This window comes from Gracilinanus agilis, chromosome 3 (genome assembly GCF_016433145.1).
Source record: "Gracilinanus agilis isolate LMUSP501 chromosome 3, AgileGrace, whole genome shotgun sequence".
Classification (NCBI taxonomy): domain Eukaryota; kingdom Metazoa; phylum Chordata; class Mammalia; order Didelphimorphia; family Didelphidae; genus Gracilinanus; species Gracilinanus agilis.
Genome location: NC_058132.1, coordinates 148,300,582 through 148,323,920, shown reverse-complemented (window position 1 = coordinate 148,323,920; position 23,339 = coordinate 148,300,582). Strand labels below are relative to the sequence as shown.

The following is a 23,339-nucleotide window of genomic DNA, read 5'->3' as shown; positions in this document are numbered from 1 at the left end:
ATAATCAAAATTGTCCATTTTATCTTTTGTGATCTTCTCTTTTCCTTGTTTGGATGTGAATTCTTCCCCATCCATTTTCTTGCACTTCTAATTTGTTTATGATATGACCTTGTATATTTAAGTCATTTTTCCATTTGGAGTTTATCTTGAGATATGGTATTGATATTGATCTAACACTAACTTTTCTCAGATTGTTTCTACATTTTTTATACCTAATCTTTCCCACTGATTTAACCTCTTTGTTTTTTACCAGTACCAAATAGCTTTGATCATTTTAATTTCTACCTTGTGGTATAGTTTCAGATCTGATGTAGCTAGGCAATATTCCTTATCCCTTTCCTCCTTTTCTATTATTTCCCTTGATATTCTTGACTTTTCATTCCTTTAAATGAATTTTTAAAATAATTTTTTCTGTCACTTTTGAGTAATCCTTTGGTCATTTGGTTAGCATGAGTAAATTAATTTAGATAATATTATCATTTTTATTATATTGGAATATATATACTTCTCCAAATATTTAGGTCAATTTACTTCTACGAAGCAAGGGTTCTTAAACTTTTTTTTTTGTGTCATGGACCCCTTTGGCAATCTGCTGAAACCTATGGACTCCTTGTCAGAATAATGTTTTTAAATTAACAAAATAGTATTCACAGAATTACAAATGAAACCAATTATATCAAAATACAGGTCTCAAACACATTTGACAGAATTTGAAGGAAAAATCAATATATCTGCTGACAAATTAGATACAAGATATAAAAATTTGCAGGAATCAAATAGGTTTCAATTAAGTTTAGGTGACTCTTGCCTTTGGATTCCCTTGGTATTGACAGAAATAAAAAATTTGAAAAGAGAAGATGAGGGAGTTTGATTTTAGACATATTGTAAAAGGGTTGATTGTATTTCAGGTTAGGATTTAGACAGCCCCTTAGATCCCATCAAACTCAATGATTTTATTCAATTAATTTTGCAAGCATTTATTAAGCTGCTACTTGTGTTGAGCTTTTGGGATATAAATACAAAAGTAAACTGTACTTGCTCACAAGGAGTTTACATTTTTTTTAAAGGAAACAAGATATACATAAATAAATGTAAAATAGGTACAAAGTATTTTGGGAGGGAGTCGAGAGAAAACACTAGCATCTGAGAGAATCTGGAGAAGCCTTAGGTAGAAAGTGGCACTTGAGCTAATCCTTGAATTCTAAAATTCAAGGGATTCTAAGATCAGGGGTAAGAAAAGAGTGAGTTTCAGGGATGGAAGATAAAGTATGCAAAGGATATAGAAATGGGAGATAAAATGTTGTATGCAGGGAACAAAAAGGAGACCAGTTTGACTGGAATGCAGAGTACAGTAAGGGGAATAATTTGAAGCAAGCCTGGAAAGGTAAACTGGATTAGACTGTGAAGGACTTCTAGCATCAGAGAAATTTATCTTAGATCCTCTGTGCAGGAGAGAGTCTTTGGAGCTTATTAAGCAGAGGAATGGCATAATTAAATGTTCATTTTAGGAATATCACTTTAGCAGCCATGTTAACAATAGAGTGAGAAGAGACCTGAGACAGAGACCATTTTGGAGACTCATTGATTTCTTGAAGGTTACATGGTAAATTAATAGGTTCCTTAGACCTAGGCTATTTCTAGTTATTATTGTTAGGCTCTAGGACATTGCCATTCTGCAGATTTCATATCTAGTTTCTTCAGGAGTTCATTCTGTGCCAGTCTAAAGTCTGATTAGACATTAGGCAATGAGATCACTAGTAGTTAGATCCTGGACCAGTGTGCCCAGCCAGTATGGGGATGCTGCTTCATTCCCCCTCTTCCCAGTGCCTGAGGACATTTTTTGCATGCTCCACCCCTCTGTCCAACTGCCCAAAGCAAACACTTCCTCTCTCCTCTCTCTGGGGTAATGTGGGGGGCTCACAGCAGCTTGAATTTGTAGTTTGGTCACACAAACTTGAAAACTTTCACCAACGCTGTCCTAGACAGTCAGCATTAAAATGCTTTTCATTACATTTCAGCTCAGCTGTGCTGAAATTGTACAGAAACTGGAAAACAAGAGGCTACTCACCTAGTTTTACATTATCAGTTCAAGGGGAAAACTGAAATAGAATAGGCAAAAGAAGCCTTTTTTGGGTGCTTAATGGATATCTAGAATGCACAACTTTAATATAGGATAGCTGTGGAACCGATGGGAAACAGTACTATTGATATTGCAATCTGGAATACAACCATTCAGAGTAGTATAATTGAAAAAAAAGGATGAGGCTGACCACAAACTTCAAAAGGTAAAGACAGTTCCCCAAACCGTAGAATCCACATATAGGAGCTACAGGCATATAAGTATATAAAAACCAACTTTCAAGTCTGTTCTGGAAGAAAGAAAGAAATCATCCTATGTCTGTCTTGTCAGCTGTCAGCTGTACCTCCTACACAGAAAAAGATTAATCATTAATAATAGAGAACAGGAGATATACATATATTTTTGTATCTACATGTGCATTCAAAAGTTGTCTGTTTTGAACAAGCTAATTGTTATTGTTAATATTTAATTTTATGGGTTTTTACTTTTAGGTTTAACATATAAGAAGCTGAACCGCCTAGATGAGGCTTTGGATTGTTTCCTGAAACTTCATGCAATTCTACGAAACAGTGCCCAAGTTCTTTACCAAATAGCAAACGTGTATCTTATTTAGGAAAATTAAGGAAGATACTTAATTCAAAAGGTGTTAGTTGAATATAATTTAGGCCATGATGTATTAAGTGATAGCGATAATGTACAATGTATTTGTAATTTTTTAAAGACAGATTTGAAAAACATTAGGGCAGAAATTCTTTGAGATACAACTAGTTAGTTCCCTAGAAGTCAATAAGACAGCTTTGAAAACGCCACTTACTCTTCACAATTTCTGAGATACTATTTAGTAATGAAGTAAGAACTTATTTAATTACAACACAAATACTAGCTCTTACTATAATTATTATCATAAAGGTTGAATTTGGGTAGTGTATTTTAAACTATTATAACTGATTAAAATATTCTTTGATAGTTAAATGTTAAAGCTTCTCTTTACTTTTTTTCAAAAGATAAGAATATATGAAGAGTCTCAAAAATTAATTTATTCATCAGGTATTTATTGAATACCTATTATATGCAATTCACTATGCTAGTCACCCTGGCAGATATAAATAAGAGCATTATGGCCTCTGCCCTCATATGAACTCTGTCCATAACCGTTAGTTTTCTTAAGAATTTTCTTCATATGGTTGGGAAAAACAGCATTTGATCTTAATCCTTTCAAGTTATTTGGAACAGCATATAATCTGCCTCCCTAATTTAAAAGACAATGACAAAAAACTTGTCTAAGTTTACACAAGTGTATGGTAACATAAATTTTTTATAAATGTATGGATATAAAAATAGGATATACACAATCATGAGGTATGATTAAAAACAACCAGTTTTGCTGTATTTTGTGCTTAATTTTGTTCAAAAAATCTGTTTAGAATGTGTGATTCTTGTTTTCACTTTTCCATATCCTTTTCTAATGATTTCATTTTCTTTTTTTGTTCATTAATTTGTACATCTTCAGTAGTCAGTTCATAATCACTCTGATCTATCTGACAAGAAATTCAAAATACCATTTAGGATTTTTCAAAGTGTTCTCTCTCATTCTAAATTTCACACATAATAGAAAACCTGTGATCATTGAAAATACAGAGCACTACTTTCTAACATTTTAGTTTTGTGTAGGCATATATATAAAAATGAGTTTAAAATAAGATCCTACCCATTTTCTGGAATGCATACTATAATAGACATTGGAAAGATACAGAAGATTAAAAGACATGGTCTCTACTCACTTGAAAAACTAAATGGAAAAAATGTAGATGAGAATTTATGCTGAGTAATTTAAAAGCCATTTATTGATTGAAGGGAATTATTCAAGGAAAGACTTTCTTAAGGAAAGAAATAATTTTGTGAAATGTTGCTGCCATAGTTTGTTCCTTAATTGAATTTGGTCTATAAATCACCAAGAATTTATTGTCCTTAACTAAAGTTATTGAAGATATGAAATAATGGAAGATCCAAACCAGTCTATTGAGTGGTTGATGCAGTTGATCAGTGTGGTTCCAACTGATTCCCGCGCCTTATCCAAACTAGGAGAACTATATGATAATGAAGGAGATAAATCCCAAGCTTTTCAGTATTATTATGAGGTAACTATACCATTTTTAATGTTCTTTAAAAGTATTTTTATAGGGGCAACTAGGTGGCTCTTTGAATAGAGAACCAGCCCTAGAGATGAGAGGTCCTGGGTTCAAATCCAACCTCAGATACTTTGTTGTGTGTGACCCTGGGCAAGTCACTAAACCCCCACTGCCTATCCTTTCTGCTTTTCTGTCTTGGAACCAAACATAGATTCCAAGAAAATAAATAGGAATTTTTAATTAAAAACAATTTTAAGTATTTTATAGCATTTATAGGAATAAAGTTATAAAGAAGTCAAATCAGTAAAGTTTAGGAACTGTTAAAGTATATTTTTAAAGTAACTTCATTTCTTAGATATTAGAAGTTTGGGAATGATTCTGTTTATGGACAAATTTAATGAGAAGAAAGTACAATTCACAGGACAAACTCATCTTTGTCTTGAAGCATGATTATAATTTTCTTATCTTGCTTATCACTCACTGTTATTTTTATTCTGTTAAAGTTAATATTTATAGTTATTTATAGTGGTTAGAGTACCAGGCCCAGAATCAGGAGGGCCTGTGGTTCATATCTGGCCTTAGACACTTCTTAGCTTTGTGACCGTGAGCAAGTCACTTAATCCTGTTTGCCTATCCCTTGTCCTTCTATCTTAGAGTTGTTTCTGAAACAGAAAGTAAGGTTGTTTGGTTTTTTTAAGTAATATTTGGATTCAGATTGTATGTATTTTTGTACTTATGTAACACTGAAACTCACTGCATTAAAATGACATATCTATGTAATTGAAAATATGACAACTTCACTTCAGTTAACTCTTTTAAAAATGAGTTTTACAATTCCCAAACTTGCAGAATGTGCTATATGAGTTAGTATATAAATACAGTGCTTTCATTCATGTGTTACAGATTTCTGGCATCTGGAGAATTAAGTAACTTAAATGAGTAAGATATTTGAGAACTAAAAGAAGTATGTTGTTTATCATCAAAATTGTGTTCTTTTCACCTTTCATATTTTGTCAGTCATATCGGTATTTCCCTTCTAACATTGAAGTCATTGAGTGGCTTGGAGCCTATTACATTGATACCCAATTCTGTGAAAAAGCCATTAAGTACTTTGAAAGAGCTGCTCTTATTCAGTAAGTAATGATTGTTTTTTTTTTGTCTTGTGTTGATATATTTACCCTTTAATTAATATGTAGGAGACATTATAAATTATGGGGCAGTTATTAGAACATTTATAGCTTTGGATAATGTTTCCTTTTTTTCACTCTGTCTCATTTTAGAAATGTAGGAAAAATGTAAAAGATTTATTTAAAACTCATCTTCTCATGATAGAACTTTCTGAAAGAATTATGAAACCAAAAACTTTCAGGATTTAACATTTATCTGTTTCCTTATTCTCATCAATTAATCATGCAGGTTCTCAAGCATCACTCTTCACCTCTCTTTCTATCCTCAGTGATTAACGTTGTCGCTGTCATTGGTACATGGGAGATGCTTAATAAATGCTTGCTTACTGACTGGCTGTATAAGGTTCTAGCCCTCCAAGGACTAAGTAGCATTTTAGAAAAATACATCAAATAATAGCTAAACAAATTGTTGATTTTAACGATTCACACTTTAGCAGTCCTGGCTGGGTTAGTTGTACTTTTTGACCTTGGGAAGGTCACTTAATCTCTCTGAGCCCATTTCCTCATTTGTGAAACGAGAGAGTTGAATTAGATATTCTTCTCAGGCAGCCACTCAAGCAGTGGATTGAGAGCCAGGTTGGAGACAGGAGGTCCTGGTTCAAATATTTCCTATCTATATGATCTTGGGGAAGTCATTTAATCCCAGTTACCTGGTCCTTACTGCTCTTCTGCCTTGGAACCAATACTTACTATTGATTCTAAGATGAAAAGTAAGGGTTTAAAAAAAATTAGACGTCCTTCTAAGTTTCCTTCCAGCTCCAAATTTTGGGTCCTAGGATCCCCTCGATACTTCAGCAAATTTGACTCTGAAATAAAATCACATCTTGACTTTCTTTCCTATGGAGTGATATATAATAGCAAGATTTCAGCTTATCCCCTTTAACTCCCACAGTCATTAAAGCATATATAAATATAAAAGATAAAAAATATATTAAGATTTCCATCTTTCTTTCCATTAAATACTTTTCCATTCTTTCAAAGGCTGACTTGTACTTTGTGGATATATAGGTGTTTATAAGTGCGGAAACACAAGCATTATCCATTCTCTGTAGGATACTTCAGAGTATTCCATCTTCCATATTTGCTAAAAGAAGATTCTCAGGCCTTTGACTTCTAGGGTAATACTTGTATCAAACTGTTATAGTCCATTGCATGTTAGACATACCTTTGGCCTCTTAAGTGATACAAAATTGATATATTGGCTAGGTTTCATTTTTCCTTAAGACAAAGCCATCAGTTCAGTTGCCTCTAATTAACAGAATATTCTTGTCATGTCCTGGTACAGCTAAAAACAAACATAAATCAATACATAAGTGGAATTTATCTTTATGTAAATAGATCTACCTGTCATATTGTACCTCCTAACTGCTGACCTTTCTATATCTATTTGCTTTTTAGATGTCATTAGATCATGGATGACTGTTCTTTCCTCACTGTACTAACTTTAAGAAATTAATGTGTTTCATTATATAAATGCAAAACCACTCCCAAAATTGAAGAGCTCCAATGTCCATTTTTTGCAGCTTAAGTGAGTTGCTTAGGATTTCACTGTACTCTATCCACTCTGTCCCCCAAACTCTTTGCAATTAAGTTTCTTCACCTTCCATGACCTCTTCCTTCACTCCATGTCAGTAACACAGGAGTGATCATATCCTTGTTCTTATCATCACTCCTAAGTGTTCCACATGATCAAGAATTATGAAATTCCCATTTCCAACCATAATCTCCGATTATTCTGAGACTTCCTGTGCCTCAAACTTCTTCATCCTTCCATCTTTCAGTAATCTCCTAGGCCAGCATCCTTCCCTGGCTTCATTGTCTTCCCTTCCCAATACTCATCCAATTATTAAGTAATTCAATGATATTCTGTCCTATATTTCTGAATCTCTTGCCTTTTTGTCCTATCACCTCTAATATTTTGGCCAATTCACATACCTGGATTATATTTAATACCTGCTTATCCCACTGATATATATGCTCATGCTCCAGAACTGGGTTGGGAAGAGTCCCATGACCATGGTGACTGGGTCCACTTCAGATTTTTGTTTGAAATTTCATCTGAGTCCACACTACAAGGAGGGAAATCCTTTATTATTCCTTAATTCTCTATTATACTCCCTATATTGGCTATTGTAGGATATATTTTCTCTCTTCAAACCTTCCATACCACCCCTACCCTGATCTTCCCATCAAAAGACCGTTCTTAATCTTTTGCTGAGAATATGAAGGCCAGGAGCCAGGAGCTGCCTAGTCTACGTCTTCAAATTCCTTGACATGATCTCCCATTCCTCTTTTACTTCGTTATTCAATGAAAATTTGTCCCCTTTCCCCAATATAGAAAAATCTTCTACTTGTAGTCTTGATTCCATCTTCTCTCATCTGGTTGATTGCCCCCACAAAAATTTCCCATCTCTCTTTAATCCTGAATTTCTCCCTATCAACCAGATACTTACCAGCTGCTACAAACAGGTGAGATCTCCTGTGTCTATTTTTTTTTAAACCCATACTTGACAATACCTCAAGTTATGGTCCTTCATTTCTTCCTCAGCCAAAATTGCTAGAAAATTAGTTGTTCCTTTTCTCTCACTCCTCAGTTCTTTCCAGGGACCGTTTCATTTTGTTTTTTAATTTCTAACACTTAGCACATTTCCTAGCATATAGCAAACAATAAATATTTGTTGATTGATTGACTTTAAATACCAGGCTAAAGATTTTTTGTACTACGCAATAGGCAATCTGGAGACTTGGAAAGTACTATGTAATAATGGTTCATAGATAGACCTCCATGGATTTCATAGATTGTTTTTCATTTATTTTAGTACCAGTTGTGTAATCTTTTGTTCTCTTACAGGCCCACCCAAGTGAAATGGCAGCTAATGGTTGCTAGTTGCTATAGAAGAAGTGGTAAGTACTCAAAAAAAAAAAGGAAAAACCCCAACAACCTACCTCTACTCATTTTAAAAATCAGGATAGACTTTTAAATTAGGATACACTTTTAAAAATATATTAAATCTAATTTATACTTGCTTTTGTACAAACTAGACATAAAGGAAATATAAATCATAATAGCCCAAATATATAAAAACATACATTCCACAAATTCCTATTAAATATAATTTTAAAGTACTATAGATAAATACATAATCAAATGCTATAAATGTCCATCCAATTCAATTCAGTTAAATTCAGCAAGAATTTGAGTGCCTGTTGTATGGCTAAATACTGTGCTAAATGCTCAAGATACCAAGACAAAAATGAAACTATCCTTCCTTCAAGTTGCTGACATTCCCCCAGGAAGGAAAACGACATATACACAGATAGTGTAAATATAAGATGATTTGGAGAGTTGGAAGAAAAACATATTAATCTCTAGATAGAATATGAAAGATAGATGTAAAAGGTGGCACCTAAACTGACCCTTGAAGGGAATTAGCAATTCTAAGAATTGTGGAGGTAAAGAGTTAGAGGAGTCTAGGTGTAGAATCAGGCAAAGCCCTCATCACCCCTCCCTTTTTTAGAAATATATAGAAAGTATTTTAAAATTATCCTCATCTAAAATCTTGGGACTTATCAGAAAGAGAAATCTTACCAGTCTTTATCAATTCCAAATAAAAGACTCACTCCCCTCTCTGGGGAGAATTACTAGGAAGTAATCCTCATTTTTGAAGTACAGTAATTAGGGCAATGACCATACTAGAGTCAGGGCCCTTAATCAGTCTTCTTTGACCAGTTAGGCTAATGATCAGACTAAGGGATAAATCCCTTGAGTTTAACTTTTGACTATCTAGAAAGCTTAGCACAAAGCCTGGCACATAGTAGGCACTTAATAAATATTTATTAATTGGTTGGAAAAGACCTTCTTTGAAAGGGGTCAAAGAGGGTTTGAGTGGATTTTAAGAAAATGATTCCTCAAAGATGTGCCAAAAGTTAAGTAACTATTATTCAATTTACTATAGCATATTGGTAGCAAAGCTTTGCACCCTTGTAGTTTTGATTATGAAATAATCCTTTCTCAAGTATCTGTAAACTAAAACTTCAAAATGACTTGTGTTTGGAGAGATGTTTTCAGGGCAAGAAATACTTCATTTTTGTCTTCATATCATTACTACCTAGCATAGTATTTAACATATTAAGTGAGCTTAATGAATGCTTATTCATTGATTAATTGAAATAAGCCACAGAATATTTAAAATGTTTCCAAAGGCAACACATGCTCAAGATATAGTACAAGGGAGGTCATCCAAGAAATGCATGTTCTGAAAAACAGATGGTCACATGGAGGTAATAAATGAACATCCCAAGCTCTATACTGGCATATAAAGACCTTCCATATTCTGAGTGGATCTTTTGAGGAGGATTCATGGGAGATCAAGAAAAGGGATATCACAGAATGAGATGGTGTGGATGGTTCTTGATCTTTAGTGGTAAAAGGAATCCCCATATAAATCCATTGAAATTTTAAAGTATTATTATAGTTAATTTTCTTTTTCAAAATTTTTTCCCTCAAAATATTGCACTTTTGCTGGTGATAAGTATGAAACTTTCATGTCAAACTTAAAAATATTACAATAAATTGCATTGGAATTACGATCATGCAGTACTGGTTCATGTCTGAAACTAAATGCTTCTGTGTTTATTTACAGGTAACTACCAAAAAGCTTTAGATACTTATAAGGAGATTCACAGAAAATTTCCAGAAAATGTTGAATGTAAGTGATACACTATATACTGTAGCTTTCAAAATGCAGACTTCCACATTTCTACTTCTACTGCATACATCACTTTTGCTAAAATATATACTATTATATATATGTGTGTGTGTATATATATACACACACACACACACAAACCCAACATAGCAATTATATGTGTGAATACCATTTGGCTTATACCCAGACTTTAATTTGGAGTAGACATATGTTTTATGGGAGCTTATATGGCTAAGAAAAATTGGCTACACAGATACACATTATTATGTAACTAAATAATTTGTAGATTAAAATTTACTACTTAATTTTCATATAAAATAAACAAATATAATTTGTTTTATGGCATATTGGTTTTGTTGAAATCTATAGTCCTAAGTATACCCTTTGTTTTATTTTGGTATTTTCACTCAACTTAATGAATTTCTAAGAAATATAACATTGTCCAGAGTTTTCTGTGGGTTTAATAGTAATTGTTGAAATGGAATGCTTTATTAATTATTAAAACTGTACAGATTTAAAATTTTTTTATTTAAAAACTATATACTTTCACATCTACCACATATCTTTAACTTTATAGTGAAGCTTTTAAAAGTTTGAAAATAATTTCTATTTATAATTTTGTTGGTATTCACATCAAATGAGATTTTAGTAATTACCTTAATAAAATAGCAGCTGAACTGTGTATGTTTGTAGAGATTTGAAATTTTGGTCTTGCTTTTGAAAAATAGCATTGACCTAGATGAAAATAATCTGCTTAAGTCTGATGAAAATATGCATTTGAAAACATAATGCAATAGCAATGTCTGGGAATTGTGTAATAAACATTTTATATTACTTCTGATCTAATACAGTGCCATAATTAAAATTAGTATTCACTGAAGCTTCAAAAATGCCATTCTACAGAGATACACCTAGAGAGTTATGATAGTTTTTTATATAGTTCTTACAAAGTTGAGTCTTTTTTCCAAGTTTATAGATTTCTTGACTTTTTAATTTTAATTTAAGATTTTTAATTAGGAAATTTTGGAAAATACAATGGCAAAGTTGTTTTTTGTACTGAGAATCTCACAGGTATGCTGAGATCTTATAGATATAGGACAAATCTTTCTTGCAATTTCAGAAGTGGAATCATTGAAATTTGTCATTTTCCTTGAATACTTGAAAAAAACTCTTGAAATATACTGTCTATGTAAGGTATGATTTCTAGCCTACTCTTAGGGATATACATTGTTAATTGTTTTTCTGGTAGTAATGATGGGTTGCAATGACCTCTATATATTCCCATTTGGTCTTCCCTAGAATCAGTGGCTTACATTTGTTAAGACAGTTAACTGGAGAGAATTAATAATAACAATAGCTAATTCTTACATAGCACTTGAAGATGTGCAAAGCACTTTACAAATATTTCATCCTCACAACAACCTTGAGAATTATATACTATTATTATACTCATTTTACAGATGAGGAAACTGAGGCAGACAAAGTTAAGTAACTTCTATAGGATCACATAGCTAGTGTCTGAGACTGAACCTGAACTCATGTCTCATAATTCCAGGTCCAGTGTCTTGTTCACTAACTGCCTCAGGTTAGGGGTCAAAGGAACATAATTTTTCTCTAGTTAAGCTAGGGGTAGGACTCACAAATGACCTTTAAAAGAAAGATGAACTAACTAGACTGCAGTTTATGTATCTATATCCATATATTGAAATTATATTGTAAAAGGAAAAAAGTACTGTTTATTAGAAATATTACCGATTAAATACTGTTTTCAAATGTGCTAAATAAAATGCTTTGCTAAATATATTTTTAATACAATTTAGGTCTGCGCTTCTTAGTTCGCCTCTGTACAGATATTGGACTAAAAGAAGTTCAAGAATATGCAACAAAACTCAAGAGATTGGAAAAAATGAAGGAAATAAGGGAACAGGTATCTCAAGTGGGACAAAAACTGATGTCTGTTAATTTTCAGAATGTCAGTCTCTTATAGCATAGGTGAGGGGATTTGGGAAGCATCTAGATGGATGCATGTCAAAAATGAAGTTGAAATCATTTTTCTACTTTGGCAAAATAGACAAGAATAACTCAAAATTATGATGTAAATGTGGTTCCTTCAAGAGTAAGTTAAATGACTGAGTGAACTCTCAGGTGGATAGCTTATGTTTTTTTAAAAAATTATTTTCCATGTGAAATAACTTGCAGGCTCTACTCAGAAAGTCAGACATTTAATCTCTATAGAAAGTAAAATCTTAATTGGACAGACTTATAGCCCATGGGGAGTAAAGGACAATTACTGACTTGTGTATATATATATTTTTACTAATACTTTTTTCCCTCTAACCTATTATATAACACAGTATAGATCTGTGAATGTTATTAATATGCATGAAAGCACTTTTAAAGATATACACATGTGTAGAAAAAGTATGTGCATGGGTATATACAATGTATATATAGATAAATGTATATATTTACAAAGATATATATGCTTATATAGCACCTAAATTCTTAATTTTAACTTCATCTAAATATTGTTAGGTTCTCTTGAGGTTAGTAAACCTTAAGAGCAAAGCATTCTTGTAAGTTATGTGGTTGTTGTATATGTTTTTCTTGAAAAGAATGAAAATGCTTAATGATTTATATATATATATATGAAGTAAAAATGAAATTTTAGATAAAATTTAGTTTTTCTTATAACACCAAATATTGTATCATTCTGTATTTTTAGGGATTAGATAATTATAAGTAGATTTGAGATTAGTTTGAATAATGTGGAATTGTGAGATTTATTATTTTTAGTTGGAGAGGAAGGAGGGCTCTAAATTATATATTTATGGTGGTTTGATTATATTGCCTTTTAAAAATATTCCTGATTATTCTGTTATTTTTAAGTGCACTAATTGCCAAAGAGTTATGAATACGTTATCAAAATTCTATAGACATCAAATATCAAATGAGATCAGAGTAGGCACCTGCTGAAAAAGACTAACCAGGCCCCATACATTAAAAACTAAGTTATTCTGATTTTATCTGTTAAGAAGTGATATGAATTCCAAACTTGTGAAAATTCCAAGGAAGTTCTTGAGCATTTTTATCTGGTTACTTGTTGTTCTACAGCCATGAATGTGCACAAGAAGAGGCTCAAATGCATAAAACTTTTTGAGCCAGAGTCAGTAACTTACTTATGCTGAGAAATAAGTAAAAAATCTAGTAGAAATCCTAGAATATATGTATGATCTCTTTCTCATATAGTGTGTAATTTCTTATAGTTTGTAACCTTAGCTGCATTGATAAATTATGTATTTGCTATGGTCCTTATGACTTGAGATATATTCTTGTTTCAGAATATGAAACTTCATATTCCACAATTCTCTTGGAACTTACATGCAGAACCTAGAGGATACCTAATTTGTTCTGGATAGTTAGCATCATCTACCTAGGCTGAAGGAAGGAATGGAGGAAGCAAATATTTATTAAGGGTTTACTGAATGCCACATACCATGCTAAGCACTGGGAAACAAATATAAGCAAAAAGAAGACTAGTCCCTGCCCTCAAGATGTTTACATTCTAACAGGGCAAGACATCACCCAGAAGAGGATAGAGGAATGAAAGTTCCCAGTGTGGGGACATGGTTTTAAAGGGAAATCAGGAAGAGGGCCAGAAGAAGAATGATGGCTGGCTTAGACTTCTCTACAAAGTAGATGTCCCAATGGGAACTCACTGTTGAGGGAAAGGAAAGGGCCTTGAAGATCAATATTCCAGTTAAGAAGATCTCTGAAGTGATTGAATGTTCTAGAGGGAGGAGGCCCCAGGCACTGAGAGAAGTTCCAAGAAGAGACAGCAGTAAAGGCATGGTTTTGGGGTCAAGAACTAGGTTAAACTAGGTTCTCCATATCTACTCTTATATTCTAATTAAAATTTTCTTTGCAACAAAAAAACTGAAGAAAAACTATAAACCATTCTTTAGATTGACTCTTAAAAACAAATTAACTTGCCCTAAAAGTTAGATTCATATCTTTTTTTTTTTAAGTCAGAACTCTATTAAATACCACATGTGATATGTGCAAGATTCTGGTGTACATTTCCCACCTTCAGAGAAAGATTATATTGTCCTCAAGAAAGTTAATGGTGGTACATGTGTTTTAGTACCTTTTTTTTGGCTTGGACTTGTGATTTCATAGGTGAGGGGAACGTATGTATTCAAATCAGGAAGACAACTTACAAATAGCTAATTACATAATAAGGTCTATACAGAATAGATGGAAGGTAATCCAAGAGGGAGTGGCACCACTAAGACACTATATGTCTAATGAGGATAAAAAAAAATAGTCTTTTAGTATATTGTTTTGCTGGTTCTGTCTACTTTACAGCATCAGTTTTTGTGAAATCTTCCCACACTTCCTGTAGTTATTTGTCTTTATTATTTCTTTAATACAGTAATATTTCCTTATATCTATGTATAAAATTTACTTACACATTCACCATTCAATAATCCTGATGTCACTTTTTAATCAGTAATTTCATGTTTTGATCATCTTTGAAGATTTAAGGACATTAATTGACTAGGAAACATGGTTGATCTCATGAATGGTCCTTTCAGATTTCATGATTTGTCTTTACCCCAACTTGACCTCAACAGTCTTAATACATACTTAATACAAATGTTTCTTTTACTTAGAAAAGCAGTGTCCTAAAATGGAAGCTGCATTTGCAGTTTCTATATGTACTACATAATAAATACATGGGATTTAGGGGAAAGTATTACTCAGCCTCACTTCTCAAGATAGAAATGTATATATAAGTAGTTTCTTGAAATGTGATATCGGTCATATTAGTCACAATGAAAAAGGTCATTAACAAAAAAGGTCATTCAGAATAATATGATATGAAGAAGTCCTTAATTTATTCAAATTCTGTCAAAAGGAGTAAGTAGTCAATTTACTGAATTTTTTTTACTATATTTTAAAAACAATATCCCTTAGCGGTGTCTGACAGACCTGATTTAATATACTCTCATGCAACTAACATTTACAAATTATATGCTACATGTACGACAAATCCTATGCCTTTATCTACAGTTCTGTGCAGTGTTTTCTGATTATCTAATCACATAACCTTGAGACACTCACTGTAAGACTCTCTATCATCTTGGAGATGAGAAAACAAGAAGGAATGCAGTAGCTATTTTTGAGTATATGAAGAACTATATCTAGAAGAGGAAGTAGACTTGTTTGGTCCTAGAGGAAATAATTAGGCAAAGGGAGGGCAGTAGTCCTTATGTGCTTACTGTGTGCCAGGCATTGTGCTAAAGGCTGGAAATGAATACATCCAGAAGCTAAAAGGCTGTCCCTGCCCTCAAGAAACATAGCTGAAAGGGGAATGAAGCATGGTTAGCATGAGCCTCCCCAAAATGGAAGCCCCTAGAAGGAATTTATCAATGGGAAGGGGCAAACGTAGCAAAGTCCACAGAGTCAGAAGCACATCTGAGAATTAAGAATAGGAGGTTGCAGAGAATCCAATTTCATCTAAAAAAGAGGAAAAACTTCATAACAGAGCCACCCAGATATAGAAAGAGGAGTTTGTGGGTTTCCAATGACTGGAGTTTTATAGATTATAGATTTAGAGCTGGAAGGGACCTCAGGGATCATTTGGACCCACACAAGTGAAGGTCACACAGTTAAGCTTGGCTAGTAAGTTGCAGAGCTAGAATTTACAGCCAGCTCCTCAGCCCACAAATCCAACATTCTTCCCCTTCTGACATTCAGTTTCCTTCTTTTTCAGCAGAGGTGAGGCTACAACACTGTGGTATAGAACGAGTGCTAGACTTGGGGTGAGAAGATACCTGGATTTGAGTCTTACCTCTCATCCTCATTAGTTGTGTGATTATGTGTAAAGCAGTTAGCCTTCAGGAGCCAAAGTTTCCTCATCTGTAAGTTGGGGATAATAATACCTATAGCACCTATTTCTCAAGATTGTGAGAATCGAGTTAGGTAATATAGGTAAAGTGCTTTGAAAGCCCTATACATCTTCAAAAAATAAAACTAATCTGTAAATCACAAGATGATATATACAAGACAAATTACAAACATTGCTAAAAAATTCATGTCCCTGTATAGAATAGATTAAGATCTCTAAAGTCTCTATTTTTTTTGAGTCTATGATTAAAGATTCAGTGATGTTCAGTGTATTGAATTTACTTAGGCAGGAAAGCAAGCATTTTGTAATTTTAGAAATAATTTCAACAGAGATGGAATCATAAAAGGTTTTTCTGGATGACTTTTGCTAATCCTAAAATTCGCTTAACAAGAGGGCACTATTTTCTGACCATTTCAGTTCATTAAAGCTATATTATATGCTATCAATGAGAATTTTGATTTACCAGATAACCATTCAGATCCCAGAATCTGCTAGATTGCATAATGCATTGTACTTCAAAATAACTAATATGTAGATAATCTGCTCTGCCTTTATCTGTTTATATATTTTTTTATATTTACATGTTTCCCACCCTCACCTCCCATTTGAATGTAAGTTCCTTAAAGAGAGGGACTATTTATTTATCTCTAGCACTTAATGTGATATCTGGTATATAATGGCTTAGAAAATTTGCCTGTTGACTGGGCAATGGTTATGCATCTTTAATGAGGATGAAATAAAAAGAACTAGGTTTTTTTAAATGGCAGGAAATTTTTAACAAGTTTAGAACAGCAATCTGACATTTTGGATACATATTCAAGCTGCATGAGACTAACATCCTGTTCATATAAAGTTACCTTTTAGGTGAGAGGATAGTATTCAGGCACATTCTTAAGTACCCATGATCATAGGTTTAGAACTAGAAGGGACCTTGGAGGCCATCACATCCCAACTTTTCAGCATACAAATTAGGAAACTGAGGCACAAGGAGGTTAACTGCATACAGCTAATATCTGAGGCAGGATTTGAATTCAAGTCTTTTCTGACTCCAAGTCCAGTATCCTGTCCACTATACCACACTGCCTGTCTCTCTCAGAATGCTTACTTGAAGAAATAACTAGTATTTCTTTGAAATTTAAATTTTACAAAAGGAAAGAATTCATGATAGCAAAACCAAATCTTTACAAATGGAATGATTTAACTGTACTATACTTCAGTTATTTCAGAAGCTACTGCATTATTTGCTTTCTTCAGTGGGTGTCAGAGTCATGGAATCACCTCATTCTGTTCATTTACTTAAACCCCTGCCAGATACAATTTCTTCCACCATCAGAAATACAAAATTCCTTAAGGCATCCCAATCCATCTTTAGGTAATCCAAATTGATAGGAAGTTCTTCCTCAAACTGAATGAGATCAGCCTCCTACTTCTTTTTTTTTTCCTTTTTAAATGTTATATTGATGCCCTTTCCCTTTTCTTATATCACTGTCTCTTTCCATTAGCTCTCTGTCTAACATCTCCTCCACTCCCCAGCTTCTTAAACTCTTGCTTATTACAAATAAACCTCCTTTAACTTCTTCTGCTTTCTGATCTTGTTCTGCTTTTTGGAGGTTACAGAATTAGTTCAGTCTCTCTCCTCTCCAGGCCAAACATGCCCAGTATATACACTTACAGTATAACTGATTCAGTAATTGTCAATTAGTCTTATTCAACAAGTAGACATGGCCTAACAGTTGCTAAACAGTGCATTAATAGGAAACTCTTCCTTGGAGGTCTCAAAACTAGACTAAATCATGTGATTTAGATGAATGTTTTTAATTTCATGCCACACACTTGGTAAGGAAACTTAAGAAATCTTGCCAGGTGTTCTACCCACAACCTTCTGCTAAAATATTTTTAGTGATAAACGAGCTATTGAAGAAATTTCTGTTGGGATTTTCTTTCATTTCTTGTCAGCTTTTCAGGTATGTGACTTTTCATCAAGCTTACTATATTTCTTATTGTTGCTTTAATTAAAGATATAACTTTAATGACTAACAAGGTTAAAATCTGAATTCATATTTAAGATCAACTATGTTAATTAAAATAAAGTTTTCCAGCTAAATTGAAATCTGAAGTTTACTAGTCAAACATTTTTTCTTTCCCAAAGACTCTAATGCAGTCTTGTTTTTTAACTGGTAAATTGAATTGGGAAAAGAACTTTTTACTGTAATCTGTTCATTGCATTCTCCAGGCACCCTTTCTTCTCTATATAAAAATTGCTTCATGATTAACAAATTTATCATATACATGATCTAACTCTAACATTCACAGAAACCTGAACTACTTATTTCTAACAGTGGTCTTTTTTCTTGTGGCATTGCTGGTTTCCTTCCTTGTCTCACTCTCCACATATTAACCTTATATCACCATAGTTAACATCAGATATATTGCCTGTCCTGGTGCTTCTTTCATTAATGACCTCTTCATCCTAACTACACTTCTCTTCCTCTGTATTTGTGATTTTTGACCTCTTGAGTCATACTTAGATTTGTTTTCTTTCTTTTTCTCTGCCTTTTCCTTCCCATTTTGCTTCTTCCCCTCATTACTCTTTTTCTTTTATTCTGTAAAAATACTTTTTTCACTGGCTTCCTTCTTTCTGTAGCAAATGAATGTAGCTTTGTAAATGTACACAGAAAATGTAATTAAAATTACATTCCTTACCCATTAGTACCCAGCTCCTCTATTTATTTCCCTTTCCTCCAATCTTTTCAGATGTTCTGTGTACATAGTCAGCATTCTTACTTTTGATTCTCTCCAAAAATTTGGTTGTTAGCATGACTGTTTCATTTAGTCATACCTAGGAAAAACAAAATGCCCCTTTCATGGTAAAGCATACTTAACTACATATTGACAGAGATCAGCCTTTTGTTTAATAAACTCTGTCTTAGGCTCATAGATTTAGAGTTATTGGGCATCTAATTAAACTCCTTCATTTTACAGATGAGGAAACTAAGGCCTAAAGAGGTTAAATGACTTGCCTACATATAAATGATAAAGTGGCAGGGCCCCCTCTCTACTATATTACTCTGTACATATGGATAATCATGAACATGATTCCAGGAAAAATACTAAAAATACCTAGGAAATCAAGCTTTTCAATCACTTTAAAATTATTCAACAACAGGCAAGCAATTAATATGATCATTATAAGTCATTCTTAAGCGCTCATGAAAATAGATTTCCTAAGGATTGCTACTTTCATTAATCTAGTTTGATTTAGATTTTCTTTAAAACATAGGTTTTTAACCTTTTTTCTGTCATGGATCCTTTTGGTAGTCTAGTGAAATCTAAGGGCCCTTTCTCAGAATGCTGTTTTTAAATGAATAAAATAAAATATGTTGGATTACAAAAGAAACCAATTATATTAAAATACAATTACAAAAATATTTTTAAAAGCAAGTTCACAGGTACCAGGTTAAGAACCTTTGTTTTAAAGGGAGTTCATACATTTTATTTATTTGAACTAGCCTTTCTCCAAAGAGTCCAGATTGAGAAGATTTTATTTCTACTTTCTCCTCCCTTTTTTCCTTAATTATCACTGAGCAAAAAAAAAATCTACAAACTACACAAGTTAGAGGGCTGGAGGAGTGTAGAACTAGCTCTGCAACAGAGGCTAACTGGACAGGTTGTGTTAGGTAAGTCATTCCACTGTTCAGGGCCTCACTTTCCTCATCAATAAAATTAAAGGATTTGGATTAGAATTTTTCTAAGGACTTTTCCAGCTGTAATGTTCTACCTTGTGAATCCAAAATACTTCAAACATCTCTTCAGAATCAAAATTATGACCCTCTTTCACAAGGTGCTGCAACATTCAACCTGTAATTTCACAGAAGACCCTTTGTTTTCCCTGTACTTGCTCCTTAATGATTTCATCTTTTTCTCTCACTATTTTCTCCTACTCCTATTTTAGTACTTCTCTCAAGTTGTGCCTTGGCAAGAGTTTCTTTTTTTTTTTTCCTTAAACAATTTTATTTCAAAGTTTTCTTGAAACTCCACCTTGTGAAACTTTTCCACAGCTTTTTTCTTAAGTTTTTTCTGTTAAAGTCTTAGTGGGGAAAAAGGCAAATGAGAAAGAATAAACAAAATAAGGGAATAGAAGGAAAAGTAATAAATTCCCACATCTCAGACTTCTCATCTAATCATTATATGTTCCAATTATTTTATTTGTCTTTCTCAGATTGTGAGTCCATTGGGCAGTAATGAAATAGTAAAACATTTAATAATTAGACCACTAAATTAAGCATGATCTCTTCTAAGTTGTGATTTTAAAGCCTGTTATCTTTCTTTTTATTCTTACTTTGTAACTTAAGTGATCTAAATTTGAAAACTCACTGTGAGTCTTCCCTAGTGTCTCTGAAGACATCTAAGTTATAATACCTGAAAAATTATCCTTTTATGAAACCTTTATATGTATATATATACGTATATATATATATATATCAATTGTCAGTACCCATTCTATTATCAGATTTCATTAGAAAGCTAGCCTACAGTGTAGATTATAGACAACTTTTAGGTTAGCTACTGAGAATAGAAATGGCATAATTATAAATACCTGTACCAGAGCTGCTAAAGAATAAAACTGATTGAATTGCTTCACCTCCCATCATTACCTTAGCTTATTCTGTGGAACTGACATTGAACAGTGAGATGTAGCAGTGAGAAAAGAGAGAAGAAATAAGGTGCCTAAGTAATCTGATTGACTATTAGACAGGTAATTTGTAAATGTTGTATAGGAAACATTTACCTTACATCTGGTTACCATTCCAATTTGATGATGGATAAAAATTATAATTAAATCAATCAGTAAATATTTATGAATTGTTCACTATATGCCAAGTACTATGCTAAGAGCTAGAGATGCAAAGAAAAGGCAAAGAGCCCCTGACTTTAAGGAGTTTACATTTTAATGAGGGAAACAATATGTAAATAAATAGGTATATACAAGATGCTTAGAGTAGTGGGAAGATCACCTTTGAGAGGAAGGCCAAAGATAACCAAAAGGTAAAAAAGAGGAGGAAGATCATTCTTTCATAGAAGAAAGCCCAATACAAAGGCATAGAGATAGGCAAGGGAGTATCAAATTGAGGGGATGGCAAGTAGGCTAGTGTTGCTGGATTAGGACTGGGTTGGGGTTGGGGCATGCAGTAAAGGATAAGACTAAAAAAATGGGAAGGAACCAGATTGCATCTTTGCCCTGATTTTACTTACAATTATAACCCCAAATTCAGTAATTTGACCAGCTTATTTTTTACCCTTCATGATAATTAGTAAAGTATTAATTAGTAAACTAATAAAATGTGAATTTATATTAGATGTTATATTGTATTATTACTAGTTAGCAAAAATAACTAAAATTTATATAGTTAATACCATGATCAGAATATTTTGGCATCTATAGTTTTATCTTCTGAGTCAGCCTTGCCATTTCTCTGTGATTCCTGCTAATCTATAGGGCCACTTTTATTCTAGAGGATAATAGAAAATGAAATAAATAAAGCCATAGATTTTTTTTTAATTGTTAGAAGACAGGAGTCTTATCCACAATTTTGTTAGTGGCTTTTAGGGATACATTGTTGGTATAAAAATATAGCCAGGCCCAAACTGGGAGTCTGTGGTCCAATAGATGAAAAAAAAACATTTCCACAAAAAAAATTACCATGTTTTTCCAGCATTATCATATGTTTTTTTTCCATTCCAATATGATTCAGAAACTGGATTTATATAGCCCTATCAAGGGAAGCTTTGCTGCTTTTTGTTTATGTGGGGAGAAGAGAAGAATTTCTCTCCTTATTTCCTGCTCCCCTGAGGTATTTTTCAAGATCAAGCAAATATTCTGAAATACCTACCATAAGACAGACTGCCTCCTTAGGGAAAGCAGTCACAGTATGCTACAAATAAGAATGCAGGAATGGAGCCAAAGAGATGCTTCTCTTCCCTCTGCTTAGAGGACTCAAGTTCTTCACTAGTGATATGAAAAAATCTGGAATACTCATCCTTGATAGTAAAAACTTCCAGACACAAAAGACTAGTCTAGCAACATGAAATATGTTGTGAACTTATGTGTAAAAAACTAGTCCAATGGCAAAGAGAATCTTTATAATATTTCATTTAGTTTCACATTTCTGGATCATTACACATGAAATATGAATATAAAAGATTGTCCAAGTTGAACAACGTATTTGGAAAAGAGCAGAATGGAAAAATAGAGAACAGGAAATGAGGCTTAAATTAAGTTCTTAATATGAGAAGAGAATAAAATAACATCACTCAAAGTACCTAAAAGAATTAGGATTCTAAAGGAAAGTATTGAGACAAAAGAAAACCAGTAGAGAAATTCCTTGTAAGGCATATACAAATCTTAATGTTTCAAAAATGTTTTTTTACTTGGTCCTTTTTTAGTATTTTGGAAATACAAATTGCAAACTCATTTAAGTACCATTTTCTAAGTTGAATTATAGAATTTCAAAATAGGTCTTTAAGCATTACCATACAATTTATTTTCATTCAAAGAAAGGATCGTATAAATTCCAGAGAGAAATTCTTTTGGCTAGATTTTAGAAATGTCATATGGTTTTCAAAATCGTTGTAAAATGTGATGCACACATATCCAGAATTGAAAATGATGGCCAGAAGCCATGTGACATAGCAGAATAAGCATGTGCCCTTGTTAAAAGGGATCTGATTTCAGTTAAGAATTCTCTACTTTAGGAAAAGCAAAAACATATCCTTTAGTCTTTGAAAAAATAATTAAACAAAAAGAAAATTTTGTGGCAAGCAACAAATGCAACAGGAATTAGGCAGCTCATCTGTATTTGTTCATATTTTATATCATCGTAAACTTCAGCCATATTCATTAGACTCCGACATCCTTAACTTCCTGTCTCCGAGCAAGATCATGGTACTAGCATTAATTACATGTGGGCAAAATATTGTATATGAAGTAAAGCGTAGAAAGCATTTTGTAAACCTTTAAAATCACTGTGTAAATGTTGGCTATTATTATTAAGATTGCCAACATGATATTTCCCAGCAGGATCCTAGTGTTCTATATATGTCCAGTTAATGGGCACATTCATAGAGTTGAAACCACTGATAATATATCTCTTTCCATTTGTTTTCTTCCTTCTGGATTTATAATCATCTCTTAAATCTCTAGTGTAATAAGTTATTAACATTATCTGTATGTGTATATGCCTCATTGTAAAACCTGAGTATCACTTTCAGTAGATTTTTTGTAAAGTTAAGTAAGCTAATAATAAAATTATTTTAAATAAG

General features: G+C 32.9%; 1 protein-coding gene across 1 annotated transcript in view; it reads left to right on the top strand.

Annotated features, from left to right (window-relative positions):
* IFT88 (intraflagellar transport 88) overlaps positions 1-23,339 on the top strand; it is a 110,080-nt gene that overhangs the window by 56,614 nt on the left and 30,127 nt on the right. The window contains exons 19-24 of the mRNA XM_044668306.1: positions 2,572-2,680; positions 4,068-4,218; positions 5,227-5,342; positions 8,248-8,300; positions 10,040-10,105; positions 11,926-12,032. Of these exons, the coding sequence (XP_044524241.1) occupies positions 2,572-2,680; positions 4,068-4,218; positions 5,227-5,342; positions 8,248-8,300; positions 10,040-10,105; positions 11,926-12,032 (602 nt within the window). The remainder of the gene's footprint in view (positions 1-2,571; positions 2,681-4,067; positions 4,219-5,226; positions 5,343-8,247; positions 8,301-10,039; positions 10,106-11,925; positions 12,033-23,339) is intronic.